The sequence below is a fragment of the Pseudophryne corroboree genome, chromosome 12 (genome assembly GCF_028390025.1).
Source record: "Pseudophryne corroboree isolate aPseCor3 chromosome 12, aPseCor3.hap2, whole genome shotgun sequence".
Taxonomy (NCBI): Eukaryota; Metazoa; Chordata; class Amphibia; order Anura; family Myobatrachidae; genus Pseudophryne; species Pseudophryne corroboree.
In genome coordinates, this window is record NC_086455.1 from 163,333,957 (window position 1) to 163,352,331 (window position 18,375).

Here is an 18,375-nt window from a genome sequence, read left to right on the forward strand (position 1 = left end):
TACCGCTCACACAGGTTTGTTTCCCAATAGTCCAGTGCTTTTGGCTGCAGTGGGAACCCGCTGGTGGAAAACTCAGGGGTGGACTGTTACCCAGCAGATGGGCTCTTGTTAAAAAGAGGGGATAGTAACGTGCCCCAAGTGTTACACAGGTGACTGGCAATATTTTAGTTGTGTTCTGATAATGACTCTCTCCAGGACATTAGTGATGGGAGATGAGGAAGATATACTGCTTACACCAAACCATGAATTGTTTTATATTGTCGTTAAAACATTTTATATGGGGAATAAGATACAGGTTCCTGTCTTACTGCCCAGGAAGTATTAGAGCTGGCATATGACAAGCCTTTTATTTATATCTACCTGATAAGCAGTAAATACATAAGCGTCATTCCACGTGACTCACGTTACATTTCATGTTCATTTTTAGAAGTACACATGCACCACACCCGAAAATGAAGGTGAGATTCATCATTTTTAAAATCTTTCAATAATATATGGGGGAGGTAGTCTTTATTAATGCTTAGAAGCAGAGAAAAATGACGTTTTATTGTTTATATGTGTGACTTATGGACATAGGAACGGACAGGACTTATATATTTTCTCTATCGTCCTAGTGGATGCTGGGGTTCCTGAAAGGACCATGGGGAATAGCGGCTCCGCAGGAGACAGGGCACAAAAAGTAAAGCTTTAGGATCAGGTGGTGTGCACTGGCTCCTCCCCCTATGACCCTCCTCCAAGCCTCAGTTAGATTTTTGTGCCCGGCCGAGAAGGGTGCAATCTAGGTGGCTCTCCTGAGCTGCTTAGAAAAGTTTAGCTTAGGTTTTTTATTTTACAGTGAGTCCTGCTGGCAACAGGATCACTGCAACGAGGGACTTAGGGGAGAAGAAGTGAACTCACCTGCGTGCAGGATGGATTGGCTTCTTTGGCTACTGGACATTAGCTCCAGAGGGACGATCACAGGTACAGCCTGGATGGTCACCGGAGCCTCGCCGCCGGCCCCCTTGCAGATGCTGAAACGAGAAGAGGTCCAGAATCGGCGGCAGAAGACTCCTCAGTCTTCTTAAGGTAGCGCACAGCACTGCAGCTGTGCGCCATTTTCCTCTCAGCACACTTCACACGGCTGTCACTGAGGGTGCAGGGCGCTGGGAGGGGGGCGCCCTGGGAGGCAAATGAAAACCTTTTTTGGCTAAAAATACCTCACATATAGCCTCCGGGGGCTATATGGAGATATTTAACCCCTGCCAGAATCCGTTAAGAGCGGGAGACGAGGCCGCCGAAAAAGGGGCGGGGCCTATCTCCTCAGCACACAGCGCCATTTTCCCTCACAGAAAGGCTGGAGGGAAGGCTCCCAGGCTCTCCCCTGCACTGCACTACAGAAACAGGGTTAAAACAGAGAGGGGGGGCACTAATTTGGCGTTAGAAATATATAAAAAAGATGCTATAAGGGAAAACACTTATATAAGGTTGTCCCTATATAATTATAGCGTTTTTGGTGTGTGCTGGCAAACTCTCCCTCTGTCTCTCCAAAGGGCTAGTAGGTCCTGTCCTCTATCAGAGCATTCCCTGTGTGTGTGCTGTGTGTCGGTACGTGTGTGTCGACATGTATGAGGACGATGTTGGTGAGGAGGCGGAGCAATTGCCTGTAATGGTGATGTCACTCTCTAGGGAGTCGACACCGGAATGGATGGCTTATTTAGGGAATTACGTGATAATGTCAACACACGCCAAGGTCGGTTGACGACATGAGACGGCCGACAAACAATTAGTACCGGTCCAGACGTCTCAAAAACACCGTCAGGGGTTTTAAAACGCCCGTTTACTTTAGTCGGTCGACACAGACACAGACAGGGACACTGAATCCAGTGTCGACGGTGAATAAACAAACGTATTCCTTATTAGGGCCACACGTTAAGGGCAATGAAGGAGGTGTTACATATTTCTGATACTACAAGTACCACAAAAGAGGGTATTATGTGGGATGTGAAAAAACTACCGTAGTTTTTCCTGAATCAGATAAATTAAATGAAGTGTGTGATGATGCGTGGGTTCCCCCCGATAGAAAATATGGGCGGTATACCCTTTCCCGCCAGAAGTTAGGGCGCGTTGGGAAACACCCCTTAGGGTGGATAAGGCGCTCACACGTTTATCAGAACAAGTGGCGGTACCGTCTATAGATAGGGCCGTCCTCAAGGAGCCAGCTGACAGGAGGCTGGAAAAATATCATAAAAAGTATATACACAAATACTGGTGTTATACTGCGACCAGCGATCGCCTCAGCCTGGATGTGCAGAGCTGGGGTGGCTTGGTCGGATTCCCTGACTAAAAATATTGATACCCTTGACAGGGACAGTATTTTATTGACTATAGAGCATTTAAAGGATGTATTTCTATATATGCGAGATGCACAGAGGGATATTTGCACTCTGGCATCAAGAGTAAGTGCGATGTCCATATCTGCCAGAAGATGTTTATGGACACGACAGTGGTCAGGTGATGCAGATTCCAAACGGCACAAAGGTGTATTGCCGTATAAAGGAAGAGGAGTTATTTGGGGTCGGTCCATCGGACCTGGTGGCCACGGCAACTGCTGGAAAATCCACCGTTTTTACCCTAAGTCACATCTCTGCAGAAAAAGACACCGTCTTTTCAGCTTCAGTCCTTTCGTCCCTATAAGAGTCATATCTGCCCAGGGATAGAGGAAAGGGAAGAAGACTGCAGCAGGCAGCCCATTCCCAGGAACAGAAGCGTTCCACCGCTTCTGACAAGTTCTCACCATGGCGCTGAGACCGTACAGGACCCCTGGATCCTACAAGTAGTATCCCAGGGGTACAGATTGGAATGTCGAGACGTTTCCCCTTCGCAGGCTCCTGAAGTCTGCTTTACCAAGGTCTCCCTCCGACAAGGAGGCAGTATGGGAAAAAATTCACGAGCTGTATTCCCAGCAGGTGATAATCAAATTACCCCTCCTACAACAAGAAAAGGGGTATTATTCCACACTATATTGTGGTACTGAAGCCAGAAGGCTAGGTGAGACCTATTCTAAATCTAAAAAAATTTGAACACTTACAAAGGTTCAAATCAAGATGGAGTCACTCAGAGCAGTGATAACGAACCGGGAAGAAGGGGACTATCTGGTGTCCCGAGACATCAGGGATGCTTACCTCCATGTCCCAAATTTGCTCTTATCACTAAGGGCACCTCAGGTTCGTGGTACAGAACTGTCACTATCAGTTTCAGACGCTGCCGTTTGGATTGTCTACGGCACCCCGGGTCTTTACCAAGGTAATGGCCGAAATGATGGTTCTTCTTCGAAGAAAAGGCGTCTTAATTATCCCTTACTTGGACGATCTCCTGATAAGGGCAAAGTCCAGGGAACAGTTGGAGGTCGGAGTAGCACTATCTCGGATACTGTTACAACAGCAGGGGTGGATTCTAAATATTCCAAAATCGCAGCTGATCCCGACAACAAGTCTCCTGTGCTTAGGGATGATTCTGGACACAGTCCAGAAAAAGGTGTTTCTCCCGGAAGAGAAAGCCAGGGAGTTATCCGAGCTAGTCAGGAACCTCCTAAAATCAGTGCATCATTGCACAAGGGCCATGGTAAAAAAATGGTGACTTCCTTCGAAGCAATTCCAGTCGGCAGATTTCATGCAAGAACTTTTCAGTGGGATCTGCTGGACAAATGGTCCGGATCGCATCTTCAGATGCATCAGCGGATAACCCTATATCCAAGGACAAGGGTGTCTCTCCTGTGGTGGTTACAGAGTGCTCATCTTCTAGAGGGCCGCAGATTCGGCATTCAGTTTTGGATGTTGGTGACCACGGAGGCCAGCCCGAGAGGCTGGGGAGCAGTCACACAAGGAAAAAATTTCCAGGGAGTGTGATCAAGTCTGGAGATTTTTCTCCACATAAATATAGCTAAGGGTAAAATTATAATGCTCTAAGCTTAGCAAGACCTCTGCTTCAAGGTCAGCCGGTATTGATCCAGTGGGATAAAACATCACGGCAGTCGCCCACGTAAATAGACAGGGCGGCACAAGAAGCAGGAGGGCAGTGGCAAAAACTGCAAGGACTTTTCGCTGGGCGGAAAATCATGTGATAGCACTGTCAGCAGTGTTTCATTCCGGGAATGGAAACTGGGAAGCAGACTTCCTCAGTAGGCACGACCTCCACCCGGCAGAGTGGGAACTTCATGGGGAAGTTTTCCACATAATTGTAAACCGTTGGGAATTACCAAAGGTGGACATGATGGCGTCCCGTCTGAACAAAAAACGGGACAGGTATTGCGCCAGGTTAAGAGACCCTCAGGCAATAGCTGTGGACGTTCTGGTAACACCGTGGGTGTACCAGTCGGTGTATGTGTTCCATCCTCTGCTTTTCATACCTAAGGTACTGAGAATTATAAGACGTAGAGGAGTAAGAACTATACTCATGGCTCCGGATTGGCCAAGAAGGACTTGGTACCCGGAACTTCAAGAGATGCTCACAGAGGACTTATGGCCTCTGCCGCTAAGAAGGGACTTGTTTCAGCAAGTACCATGTCTGTTCCAAGACTTACCGCAGCTGCGTTTGACGGCATGGCGGTGGAACGCCGGATCCTAAGGGAAAAGGCATTCAGGAAGAGGTCATTCCTACCCTGGTCAAAGCCAGAAAGGAGGTGACCGCACAACATTATCACCACATGTGGCGAAAATATGTTGCGTGGTGTGAGGCCAGGAAGGCCCCACGAAGAAATTTCAACTCGGTCGATTCCTGCATTTCTTGCAAACAGGAGTGTCTATGGGCCTCAAATTGGGGTCCATTAAGGTTCAAATTTCGGCCCTGTCGATTTTTCTTCCAGAAAGAATTGGCTTCAGTTCCTGAAGTCCAGAAGTTTGTCAAGGGAGTATTGCATATACAACCCCCTTTTGTGCCTCCAGTGGCACTGTGGGATCTCAACGTAGTTCTGGGATTCCTCAAAACACATTGGTTTAAAACCAGTCAAATCTGTGGATTTGAAGCATCTCACATGAAAAGTGAACATGCTCTTGGACCTGGCCTGGACCAGGCGAGTGTCAAATTGGTGTTTTTTTTCTCAAAAAAGCCCATATCTGTTTGTCCATTCGGACAGGGCAGAGCTGCGGACTCGTCCCCAGTTCTCTCCCTAAGGTGGTGTCAGTGTTTCACCTGAACCAGCTTATTGGGGTGTCTTGCGCCTACTAGGGACTTGGAGGACTCCAAGTTGCTAGATGTGGTCAGGGCCCTGAAAATATAGGTTCCAGGACGGCTGGAGTCAGGAAAACTGACTTGCTGTTATCCTGTATGCACCCAACAAACTGGGTGCTCTTGCTTTTAAGCAGACTTTTGCTAGTTGGATGTGTAATACAATTCAGCTTGCACATTCTGTGGCAGGCCTGCCACAGCCAAAATATGTAAATGCCCATTCCACAAGGAAGGTGGGCTCATCTTGGGCGGCTGCCCGAGGGGTCTCGGCTTTACAACTTTGCCGAGCGGCTATTTAGTCAGGGGCAAACACGTTTGTAAAATCCTACAAATTTGATACCCTGGCTAAGGAGGACCTGGAGTTCTCTCATTCGGTGCTGCAGAGTCATCCGCACTCTCCCGCCCGTTTGGGAGCTTTGGTATAATCCCCATGGTCCTTTCAGGAACCCCAGCATCCACTAGGACGATAGAGAAAATAAGAATTTACTTACCGATAATTCTATTTCTCGGAGTCCGTAGTGGATGCTGGGCGCCCATCCCAAGTGCGGATTATCTGCATTACTTGTACATAGTTACAAAAATCGGGTTATTATTGTTGTGAGCCATCCTTTCAGAGGCTCCGCTGTTATCATACTGTTAACTGGGTTCAGATCACAGGTTGTACAGTGTGATTGGTGTGGCTGGTATGAGTCTTACCCGGGATTCATAAATCCTTCCTTATTGTGTACGCTCGTCCGGGCACAGTGCCTAACTGAGGCTTGGAGGAGGGTCATAGGGGGAGGAGCCAGTGCACACCACCTGATCCTAAAGCTTTACTTTTTGTGCCCTGTCTCCTGCGGAGCCGCTATTCCCCATGGTCCTTTCAGGAACCCCAGCATCCACTACGGACTCCGAGAAATAGAATTATCGGTAAGTAAATTCTTATTTATTCAAACCTGCTCTATACAATAGAATACAATAGAATGGTTATACTATACACTTATAAGATCCTAAACTTGTGTTTGACACACAAACAAAAACAGGTTCTCATACGTGGTTTTCAGGGCACCCCAGTGGTCCAGGTTCTAGGTATATCCGTGGCTCAGCACAGATGGTTAAATTGACTGAGGAGCTAATTAAGTCACCTGTGACCAAGCATGGATAAACTTAATACCTGGACTGTTGGGGTGCCTTGAGAACTGCGTTTGAGAACCTCTGGCCTAACACTAACCCTCCCAGCCTTGCAGCCTAACCCTGACCTCCCTCTAATGCCTAACTCTAAACTGCCCCTAGTGTCTGACCCTAACCCTCTCATCCCTGCAGCCGAACCCTGACCTCCCCCTAGTGTGTTATCCTATCCTTCCCGTCCCGCAGCCAAACCCTAACCTACCCTTAGTGCCTGACCCTAACCCTCCTGTCCCGCAGCCAAACCCTAACCTACCCTTAGTGCCTGACCCTAACCCTCCCATCCCGCAGCCAAACCCTAACCTACCCTTAGTGCCTGACCCTAACCCTCCTATCCCGCAGCCAAACCCTAACCTACCCTTAGTGCCTGACCCTAACCCTCCCATCCCGCAGCCAAACCCTAACCTACCCTTAGTGCCTGACCCTAACCCTCCTATCCCGCAGCCAAACCCTAACCTACCCTTAGTGCCTGACCCTAACCCTCCCATCCCGCAGCCAAACCCTAACCTACCCTTAGTGCCTGACCCTAACCCTCTCATCCCTGCAGCTGAACCCTGACCTCCCCCCTGGTGCCTAACCCTGACCTCCCCCCTAGTGCCTAACCCTGACCTCCCCCTAGTGCCTAACCCTAACCTTCCTGTCCCTGCAGCCTACCTTGACCTCCTGTCCCTGCAGCATTTCCAATGACGATATTGTGGACGTGTCTATATTATAAGGAGTTTGACTTGTTGCCTTATATTGGTAAATGAGGTGTGCTGGTAGTGGCACAGTGGTGAGTATGACTATACATAGAACATGTAACCCATTGCTGTCTGTTATCACTATCTGGTGCCCTTAGGTTGCGTTGTGTTGCTGTTTAGCCGTTGCTGCTGATGATCTCCTCCCACACTAACGATGGTGACTGTCCCGGGATTAGTCCTGCTGCTTGTGACCAGAGTCTCCATGCTGGAAGCAGCCGGCGTTCTACATGAACTCAGCGCAGATACCTACGCCAGCTCCCTGGTGCCGGGGAAGACCTCCTTCCTCTACTTCAGCAGCGCCGGTAAGAGAAGACTCCGGTATACAATGTTATCTCACCGGTCACCTGAGGCCGCCGGTAAGAGAAGACTCCAGTGCCAGTATACAATGTTATCTCACCGGTCACCTGAGGCTACCGGTAAGAGAAGCCTCCAGTGCCAGTATACAATGTTATCTCACCGGTCACCTGAGGCCGCCGGTAAGAGAAGACCCAGTGCCAGTATACAATGTTATCTCACCGGTCACCTGAGGCTACCGGTAAGAGAAGACTCCAGTGCCAGTATACAATGTTATCTCACCGGTCACCTGAGGCCGCCGGTAAGAGAAGCCTCCAGTGCCAGTATACAATATTATCTCACCGGTCACCTGAGGCCGCCGGTAAGAGAAGACCCAGTGCCAGTATACAATGTTATCTCACCGGTCACCTGAGGCTACCGGTAAGAGAAGACTCCAGTGCCAGTATACAATGTTATCTCACCGGTCACCTGAGGCTACCGGTAAGAGAAGACTCCAGTGCCAGTATACAATGTTATCTCACCGGTCACTGAGGCTACCGGTAAGAGAAGACTCCAGTGCCAGTATACAATGTTATCTCACCGGTCACCTGAGGCCGCCGGTAAGAGAAGCCTCCAGTGCCAGTATACAATATTATCTCACCGGTCACCTGAGGCCGCCGGTAAGAGAAGACCCAGTGCCAGTATACAATGTTATCTCACCGGTCACCTGAGGCTACCGGTAAGAGAAGCCTCCAGTGCCTGTATACAATGTTACCTCTCCGGTCACCTGAGGCCGCCGGGTTGAGAAGACTCCAGTATACAATGTTATCTCACCGGTCACCTGAGGCCGCCGGTAAGAGAAGACCCAGTGCCAGTATACAATGTTACCTCACCGGTCACCTGAGGCCGCCGGTAAGAGAAGACTCCAGTATACAATGTTACCTCACTGGTCACCTGAGGCTGCCGGTAAGAGAAGACTCCAGTATACAATGTTACCTTACCGGTCACCTGAGGCCGCCGGTAAGAGAAGACTCCAGTATACAATGTTACCTCACCGGTCTCCAGAGGCCGCGATCCGCACTGAGCTCATCTTCAGCCCAGCACCGAGTCTTCCAGTCTACAACAGCTGAGGTCTGTAAGACTCCGCACAGGTTGTCCTCTAACGCTATGAGCTGCATCGGTTTCAGCGTCAGGTGACTGCCCCCCCCCCTCCCCCACCCCCTTCTCAACCCCCAAGGAAAGTATAATATGGATGTGTCCTCATTCATCTATGTCATATGGTGCGAGACGCCGGCGAGACTGGAACGCTCCGAGATGACTAGCGTGCCGTATTATGCAAATAAGACGCTGGGCGCTGCTGAGTCACCCGGGACCTCGCGTGCCGAGAGGGGCTATCTGGTGCGACTTCAACCACTGTGTTTTAAGACAAATTGCACCTGTCAGCAAATAGCCCCGCCGAGCTCGCCGCGGACCGTGTGACTTAGACGCATTAAAGGCTAATCCTAAGTACCTAGCGCACTAAGAAGCGACCAAAGACACAAAGGTGAGGTAACGTAGCACATCGGAGGGAAAAGAGCAAAACTGAGGCTAGAGTACACAATCTAGAGTATAAGGTAAAAGACAGGCGGGATACAGGTGACCCTCGCAACACATCCGTACGCCTTATACTGATTCCTTTACTACAAGAAAACGGCCCTCAGTACCTAGAACCCTATATACTAACTGAGAGGGAAGTGTGTACAGCACAGGGATCACAGCCGGCAGTCTCTCACCGCATGGTGCAGGAAGTATAGGTGTATGAGGACACCTGTGTAACTCTATGATGTAACTGAGAGGGAAGTGTGCACAGCACAGGGATCACAGCCGGCAGTCTCTCACCACATGGTGCAGGAAGTATAGGTGTATGAGGACACCTGTGTAACTTTATGATGTAACTGAGAGGGAAGTGTGTAAAGCACAGAGATCACAGCCGGCAGTCTCTCACCACATGGTACAGGAAGTATAGGTGTATGAGGACACCTGTGTAACGCTATGATGTAACTGAGAGGGAAGTGTGTACAGCACAGGGATCACAGCCGGCAGTCTCTCACCACATGGTACAGGAAGTATAGGTGTATGAGGACACCTGTGTAACGCTATGATGTATCCATACGACATGTGAGTATAACGTATCACACGTGTCACTACAGGGATCACCAGTAATGTAATATTCCTGAAGGAGTTGCAGAAGTCAGCCGCGGCTCTAGAAGACTACAGGATTTATGTAGCGAAGGTAAGGACCTATCAAGTCACATCATTATTTTCCTTATTCATGGAGCAAACAACAGAATGTGATGCTCAGAGAGTAAGTGTCTCTATATCCCGGGGTATGTGCATTATCCTCAAGGGGAAAATTTACTTTATCTCCGTATATTGTTATTTTATGTAGCGTCCTGCCAGGAAAGAGGTATAGATCATCCATGTAAGAGACTAGGAAACAAATGGGCCCAACATTCCAAGTATATGAGGAGATGAGTGATGTGTCAGTGAGGACAGGGCTGTATGTGACAGGGGCAGTGACACGATGTGAGGAGGGGAATGGAGGCAGCAGGAAGCCACAGACTGAGAGTTATATAGTGGGAGGAGCAGGGACCCCAGCAGCACAGAGTATATCAGGAGATGAGTGATGTGTCAGTGAGGACAGGGCTGTATGTGACAGGGGCAGTGACACGATGTGAGGAGGGGAATGGAGGCAGCAGGAAGCCACAGACTGAGAGTTATATAGTGGGAGGAGCAGGGACCCCAGCAGCACAGAGTATATCAGGAGATGAGTGATATGTCAGTGAGGACAGGGCTGCATGTGACAGGGGCAGTGACATGATGTGAGGAGGGGAATGGAGGCAGCAGGAAGCCACAGACTGAGAGTTATATAGTGGGAGGAGCAGGGTCCCCAGCAGCACAGAGTATATCAGGAGATGAGTGATGTGTCAGTGAGGACAGGGCTGCATGTGACAGGGGCAGTGACATGATGTGAGGAGGGGAATGGAGGCAGCAGCCACAGACTGAGAGTTATATAGTGGGAGGAGCAGGGTTCCCAGCAGCACAGAGTATGTCAGGAGATGAGTGATACGTCAGTGAGGACAGGGCTGCATGTGACAGGGGCAGTGACATGATGTGAGGAGGGGAATGGAGGCAGCAGGAAGCCACAGACTGAGAGTTATATAGTGGGAGGAGCAGGGTCCCCAGCAGCGCAGAGTATATCAGGAGATGAGTGATGTGTCAGTGAGGACAGAGCTGCATGTGACAGGGGCAGTGACATGATGTGAGGAGGGGAATGGAGGCAGCAGGAAGCCACAGACTGAGAGTTATATAGTGGGAGGAGCAGGGTCCCCAGCAGCGCAGAGTATATCAGGAGATGAGTGATGTGTCAGTGAGGACAGAGCTGCATGTGACAGGGGCAGTTACATGATGTGAGGAGGGGAATGGAGGCAGCAGGAAGCCACAGACTGAGAGTTATATAGTGGGAGGAGCCCCAGCAGCACAGAGTATATTAGGAGATGAGTGATACGTCAGTGAGGACAGGGCTGCATGTGACAGGGGCAGTGACATGATGTGAGGAGGGGAATGGAGGCAGCAGGAAGCCACAGACTGAGAGTTATATAGTGGGAGGAGCAGGGTCCCCAGCAGCGCAGAGTATATCAGGAGATGAGTGATGTGTCAGTGAGGACAGGGCTGCATGTGACAGGGGCAGTGACATGATATGAGGAGGGGAATGGAGGCAGCAGGAAACCACAGACTGAGAGTTATATAGTGGGAGGAGCCCCAGCAGCACAGAGTATATTAGGAGATGAGTGATGTGTCAGTGAGGACAGGGATACATGTGACAGGGGTAGTGACATGATGTGAGGAGGGGAATGGAGGCAGCAGGAAGACACAGACTGAGAGTTATATAGTGGGAGGAGCAGGGTCCCCAGCAGCACAGTGTATATCAAGAGATGACTGATATGTCAGTGAGGACAGGGGTGCATGTGACAGGGGCAGTGACAGTGACATGATGTGAAGAGGGGAATGGAGGCAGCAGGAAGCCACAGACTGAGAGTTATATACTATAGTAGGTCAAGCAAAAGTAATTTGGGGCTCCTGTGACACTAATCCCTAAAGATTGATGTGCCAAATGGATCTCTGTATTACACAAAATGAATCCATCTTGTTATATTTTGTTTTATTAGGTAAATTGTATGAAAGAAGACACACTGAAGTTCTGTGAGGAGGACAATGCATACTTGTTCAGGTATAGTAAAAAATACAATTTAATACTTTCACACCTGCATAATACAAGGTGGAATATATAGAATTTCGCCAGTAATAAGGACATAGCCAGTCTCCACACACAGATAAATGCAAGAAGAGAACCACGCACAAATGACCTACTGGCCTTATGTACAAAATAGTGGCTCAATTTTAGTGTAGATAAATCTTTATATAAAACATGTAAATCAGTTTGAGTAGTAGAAGTTATAATCGTATAAGTATCCTCCAGTTAGTCTTGATTTGGCCACAGTCAATGCAAATATTGGTGCATATCCCGTTAAGACGGAACGGAAGTCCAGTTGTCAGGTAAGTAAGAGGTTACCTTTTCTGTGAAGGGATCCAAATTAGCAATAACTTCCAACGCAATGAGCTGCAGGCTAAAGTAGCGCAAAGCTCCAAGCAGGGGCATAGCCAGAACTGTGTGGGCTCCAAAGCAACATTTTGAAGGGGCCTCTGTTGCAAAGCTTCTAGAGAGACACGTGTCCGCAGCCATTGTTAATTTTATGGAAATATACAATATACAGACACAGTGTAAGGCCAACTTCTGTTCTCTTTCTTTTTCGCTTTTCCCCTTAAATGGTTGGGAGTACAGTAGTATTCCTCCGGGTCAGAGGGCAATTCCCCCCCCCCATCTTGTGAAAGAGGAATAGATGAAAACACTTTACAAATCTTCCAATAAAGGTGTAAGGACCCTCACTTGGTTTCATATGTGTTATAAGATTGAGCCACTATTTCGTACGTTAGGCCAGTAGGCTGTTTGTGCGCTGTTCCTTCTGATAGCACGTTGGGTGACTGATGTGGCGCATCCAGGGCTCCTACATTTGCTGTTGGCGGGCAGACTAGCACTGAGCAGGGCTGGGGACGAGATAGAGGCAGCTTAGACTTAATTACATCGCCGGTGATGCAATAAAACCTTTATTGCTGTATTCTCCTCAGAGGTTTTAAATTATTCCTCCGAGTTAGATACTTCATCAATTCACTGTAATTTAATGAGCCACTAATTAACGACAAACACATACAGAGTGACGCCGCTTAATCACTGCACCGTTTCATGTTCTGCAGGGGAACTAAATTATTACGGGAATTCCCTACAGATACGCTGTTTGATGTCAACGCCATCGTCGCCAATGTGTTATTGTGAGTAGACTCTGACATTTGTTCATCAGTCCCATTACTTGTGCTTGATTAGATGATGCAAAACATTGTGTCTCAGTGAGAAATCTCCCATATAATAGCCCAGATCTGTGACTCTGTGCCTGGGTGTATAACACTGGGCGTGGCTAGGAGCTCTCATTGGGTTAGCAGCAGGTCTATCACAACCAGTCCACAGCTGATCGGGTGAGAAACGCCCTCCCACACAGGTTACATCCAATGGGAGGCTCTGCCCTTTGGCTGCTGTGTGTTCTCAGAGCAGGATTAACACTGGGGCTGATGGAGCTGCAGCTCCTGGTCCACACCCCAAAATAGGCCCACTGCATCTGCAGCAACACACCCTCCAGCAATTTACACATAAAATCGCTACAAATTCGAAAAGGGGGCGTGGCCACGGGTAAAGTGGTGTGACCACGCCCGTTTTCCTATACTTTTAGTGGAAGTTTGGAAAGCCAAAAATCGGTACAGACCATAAAAAAAAAAAAAAAAAGTTACTGTACCTGCCAAAAAGGTGCAGCTGGAGGGTATGCCACTGCATCTGCAGCAAGTCTCTGCGCTGTAGATAGGGGGAAAAAATCCTTTTACTGCAGCATCCTATGTCCTGCTGCCAGTCCGCCTGCCCCCTCCGCCATCAACAATCCCCACTCCCTAGCCGCGGCGCAGGTGGAACAAAAGCTGCTGCGGCCACCGGCATAGATGTGTATGAAAGCTCTTAAGATTGTACGCTTGCAAGCAGGGCCCTCCTACCTCTGTCTGTCTTTGCCCAGTTTTGTTCTATAACTGTTGTTCTAATTGTAAAGCGCAACGGAATATGCTGTGCTATATAAGAAACTGCTAATAAATAAATAATAAATGAAAGCGGCGCAGCGGAAGGCTTTCATAGCCCTCCTGCGCCGCATACTCTCTGAGCCCCGGAGCCTCCTCTGCGCGTGATGTCACAGAAGTGCCTCCCCACCACAGCCGCACACAGATCCCTAGAGGCCCTGACTCCGCAACACAGCACCTGGTCTGCCGGCCTGGAAGCCCCGACATGGCTAATGTAACGGATAGAGTGGGTGATATCGCGGAGGGTAATGTCTGGACGCTGAATCAATGTAAAAGGTGACAGTGCTGTGCAGTGCAGTGGGTGTGCAGTGTCACTGACTTCACAGCACTCTCACCTTTTACATTGATTCAGCCAGTCAGTCAGTTTTGCCAGCGAGTCACTATAGTTAGCGCCGTTGTCCCAACGCGCCGCATTACAGGGAAGTAGACGCACTAAATAAACTACAGCTACCAGTAGCCCTTAGCGCCGAAGCATTCCGGCACTAAGGGCTGCTGGGAGCTGTAGTTTATTGAATACATCTTCTTCCTTGTAATGCGGCGCGTTGGGACACCGGCGCTAACGATAGTGACTGGCTGCTGTGCGAGTCTCCGGGAGAGCCACTGCCAAAGGGAGGACAGCAGCTTAGCTGCTTCCAGGAGGAGAAGCATTACCCGCCCCTTCCCCACTCGCAGTACCACCGGGTCCCATCCGTGACACCCCCACAAATCCCCTCCACCACCCGTGTTGGCTCCGGACCCCCTCCCCCACCCGCAGCACCACCGCACCCGCCCCTCCCCCACCCGCGGCACCCCTGCACCCTCCTCTCCCCCCACCTCCGGCACCCCCGCAACCGCTTCTCCCCCACCCGTGGTGGCTCCAGACCCCACCCGCGGCACTCACGCACCCGCCCCTCCCCACCCACGTCACCACCGCACCAGCCCCTCCCTCACCCGTGGTAGCCCCGTAACTGCAGTAGATTGTCAGGGTAACACTGAACAGTGCACTTAACCTTCATTCCAGGGAAATATTAACACTGCGGAGGACCCCTGTGCAGTGTCCCCCACGTTGCTCCCACAATTTATACATACTCCATAAATTGATGCAACATCTGCAGACTGAACTACATGAAAAAATATTTGATAACATTGTTCAGACATGCAAAGCAACACTAGGTGGCATTTTCTTGTAGAATAGATTCCACTGGTAGTACTCAGAGTGACCACTAGATGTCAGCTCAGAACTATTTATGTTTCCTATTTAGAGTAAATGATAAGAAAACCTTAGTCGCTAATTGTCATATGTCTATTCTTTCAGTGTCCTTCTTTATAATAAAGTCAAATACATCACCTCCATTCTGGAACTTCAGAAATTAGAGGATGCAATGAAAGGGAAGAAAGATGTTATCTTTGTGTATGTCCAGGCTATTGGGACACCAGGTATGGTATGCTTATTATAGTGCAAGAGCTTCATTCATCCAATAAATAAGTTTGTAGCTCTAGTGTGAGCATGAGGCCAGAGAACTATTCCCCGGATCCGGTCATGTGACCTATTCCCGCGTCACACCAGAAGCTGCTGTATTCTATTCCTCAGTGACAGAGTATGGTCTGGGGTATAGTTCCTGGGCTCAGCAGACGGAAAGCACCTGATCTTGCTGTTACTATATGTCCGTGTCTGTGAGGGTCTGGCCTGTAATTCAGCTCTCTGCTTTTCTATCTCCTTTTTATCTTCAGAGCACCGGTCAGTGATGGAAGCGGCTTTTGTCCATGGATCAGTGTACCAGTTTGTTCTAACAACAGAAACCACTTTACTGAAAAATATAAGGTATGCCCATCACTTACTGTAAGAGGGGGGCACCAGTGACTACTGACACCGCCCTGCAGTGTGACGGGGCACCAGTGACTACTGACACAGCCCTGCAGTGTGACGGGGCACCAGTGACTACTGACACAGCCCTGCAGTGTGACGGGGCACCAGTGACTACTGACACCGCCCTGCAGTGTGACGGGGCACCAGTGACTACTGACACAGCCCTGCAGTGTGACGGGGCACCAGTGACTACTGACACTGCCCTGCAGTGTGACGGGGCACCAGTGACTACTGACACTGCCCTGCAGTGTGACGGGGCACCAGTGACTACTGACACCGCCCTGCAGTGTGACGGGGCACCAGTGACTACTGACACCGCCCTGCAGTGTGACGGGGCACCAGTGACTACTGACACTGCCCTGCAGTGTGACGGGGCACCAGTGACTACTGACACTGCCCTGCAGTGTGACGGGGCACCAGTGACTACTGACACCGCCCTGCAGTGTGACGGGGCACCAGTGACTACTGACACCGCCCTGCAGTGTGACGGGGCACCACTGGCTACTGACACAGCCCTGCAGTGTGACGGGGCACCAGTGACTACTGACACCGCCCTGCAGTGTGACGGGGCACCAGTGACTACTGACACAGCCCTGCAGTGTGACGGGGCACCAGTGACTACTGACACCGCCCTGCAGTGTGACGGGGCACCAGTGACTACTGACACCGCCCTTCAGTGTGACGGGGCACCACTGGCTACTGACACAGCCCTGCAGTGTGACGGGGCACCAGTGACTACTGACACCGCCCTTCAGTGTGACGGGGCACCAGTGACTACTGACACCGCCCTGCAGTGTGACGGGGCACCAGTGACTACTGACACAGCCCTGCAGTGTGACGGGGCACCAGTGACTACTGACACCGCCCTGCAGTGTGACGGGGCACCACTGGCTACTGACACAGCCCTGCAGTGTGACGGGGCACCAGTGACTACTGACACCGCCCTTCAGTGTGACGGGGCACCAGTGACTACTGACACCGCCCTGCAGTGTGACGGGGCACCACTGGCTACTGACACAGCCCTGCAGTGTGACGGGGCACCAGTGACTACTGACACCGCCCTGCAGTGTGACGGGGCACCACTGGCTACTGACACAGCCCTGCAGTGTGACGGGGCACCAGTGACTACTGACACCGCCCTGCAGTGTGACGGGGCACCAGTGACTACTGACACCGCCCTGCAGTGTGACGGGGCACCAGTGACTACTGACACCGCCCTGCAGTGTGACGGGGCACCAGTGACTACTGACACAGCCCTGCAGTGTGGTGGGCGGGGCCACTGATTGCTGATACAGCCCTGCAGTGAGAGTGGCGGGACAACTGACTGCTGGAACATGTGTATAGTATGATGGATGATACCATTGAATTATGACACAGCTCTGCAGTGAGAAGAGTGGGACCTTTGACCCAGCCTGCAGTGAGAGGGGGACCACTGACCCAGCCTGCAGTGAGAGGGGGACCACTGACCCAGCCTGCAGTGAGAGGGGGACCACTGACCCAGCCTGCAGTGAGAGGGGGACCACTGACCCAGCCTGCAGTGAGAGGGGGACAACTGACCCAGCCTGCAGTGAGAGGGGGACCACTGAGCCAGCCTGCAGTGAGAGGGGGACCACTGACCCAGCCTGCAGTGAGAGGGGGACAACTGACCCAGGGGTTTCAGTGGTTGGTAACTTGCACACACTGTTGATCCAGTACAGAACGTTGGGACTACACGCTGCTGATACAGCCAGGGAAGAGGACATGACCCGGAATGGTGATAGAGGCCACCAGTAAGCACATAAAGATTGGGACAACCATCCACTAGTAAATCTCAGGAGGGTTGAGACACGGACTGCAGGCTGAGTGGGGGAAGGAACAGGGTCACTGTTTGTATCACAGTAAGGAAGCAGGAAAAGTGTTACCTACAACCTGGCCAGCATCCTGTGATCTCGCTGGGGCATGCCTTGTCTTCCAGCAGCTTGATATGCTCCATTCCCCTGAATATTGACTGGTTCAGCCCTTAAATAGCTCGATGTGTGTAGTTGTTAGGTTCGCTGTAAACCCTCAATCCTGTCCCAGCACCTCAGACTGTATCTAATGTATTGTGAACAGAAAATCTTGGGAAACTCTACTAAAGAATTGTTCTATTGTGGATTCTCCCATTGATTAAGGAGAAGTTGGCAACTTTTTGAGAACAAAATGTAGCATCGTGTGAAAGCTTTTCTGGGGTCATTTTCCCCATTCACCAGTAGAGGGCGCTGTTGCATCATTTACTTTTCAAATAGCCAAACCAGATTTTTTTTAATAGTTGCAATGAGTATATTTCCTGTAGGACCAGCTAGGAGAATGTCATCTAAAAGGTAGAGAGATATTTTAGAACACCTAGATTCACTTTAACAGAAGTTCCTGACCAACATTCATGACCACAAAAGGCCGTTGACATTCTGGCATCATGAATGTTTGGAAAAGGGCAGTGGAACGCACTAGATTGCTAACGAGAGGACTTGAATGGTGTCATAGCAATTAATCTGGTCTAGCATCCTGTATTTATCTCTTTCTCATGCTAAGTTCATGAAAACCACTTAGCGCTAAGCAGGGCCGGCAACAGAAATCTTGGGGCCCGGTACATGAAGTCTCTAGGGGCCCCCGTGCCTTGACCCCACCACCCCTTGACACAAACACCCTTGACCAACGCACCCACACATTATTCTTCTGTGTGTGCCAATACACGAACCACCACATAGAAAGGAAATTAAAAAATCTAAACATACACCTGCTACTTAGCTCACACTGTGTCACTGATGGAGAGGACTTCTTGTGGACTGTCGTGACACATCTGCCCCACTGCTGACCTGCCTCCAGTGGTTACTTCTTGTTGTGGCATGGTAACACATTGGCTGCTGT

The 18,375-nt window shown here is 50.1% G+C and overlaps 1 protein-coding gene across 3 annotated transcripts in view; it reads left to right on the forward strand.

Annotated features, from left to right (window-relative positions):
* The window catches only part of TXNDC16 (thioredoxin domain containing 16), a 107,959-nt gene that overhangs the window by 19,020 nt on the left and 70,564 nt on the right, over positions 1-18,375 (forward strand). For 2 of the 3 annotated variants that reach the window (XM_063948399.1, XM_063948397.1), the window contains exons 5-10: positions 7,205-7,408; positions 9,569-9,651; positions 11,588-11,649; positions 12,732-12,806; positions 14,941-15,062; positions 15,357-15,447. In XM_063948399.1, coding sequence (XP_063804469.1) covers positions 7,261-7,408; positions 9,569-9,651; positions 11,588-11,649; positions 12,732-12,806; positions 14,941-15,062; positions 15,357-15,447 — 581 coding nt within the window. In that variant the 5' untranslated portion in view covers positions 7,205-7,260. Of the gene's footprint in view, positions 1-427; positions 459-7,204; positions 7,409-9,568; positions 9,652-11,587; positions 11,650-12,731; positions 12,807-14,940; positions 15,063-15,356; positions 15,448-18,375 lie in introns of all 3 variants that reach the window. The other variant, XM_063948398.1, reaches the window with a different exon arrangement.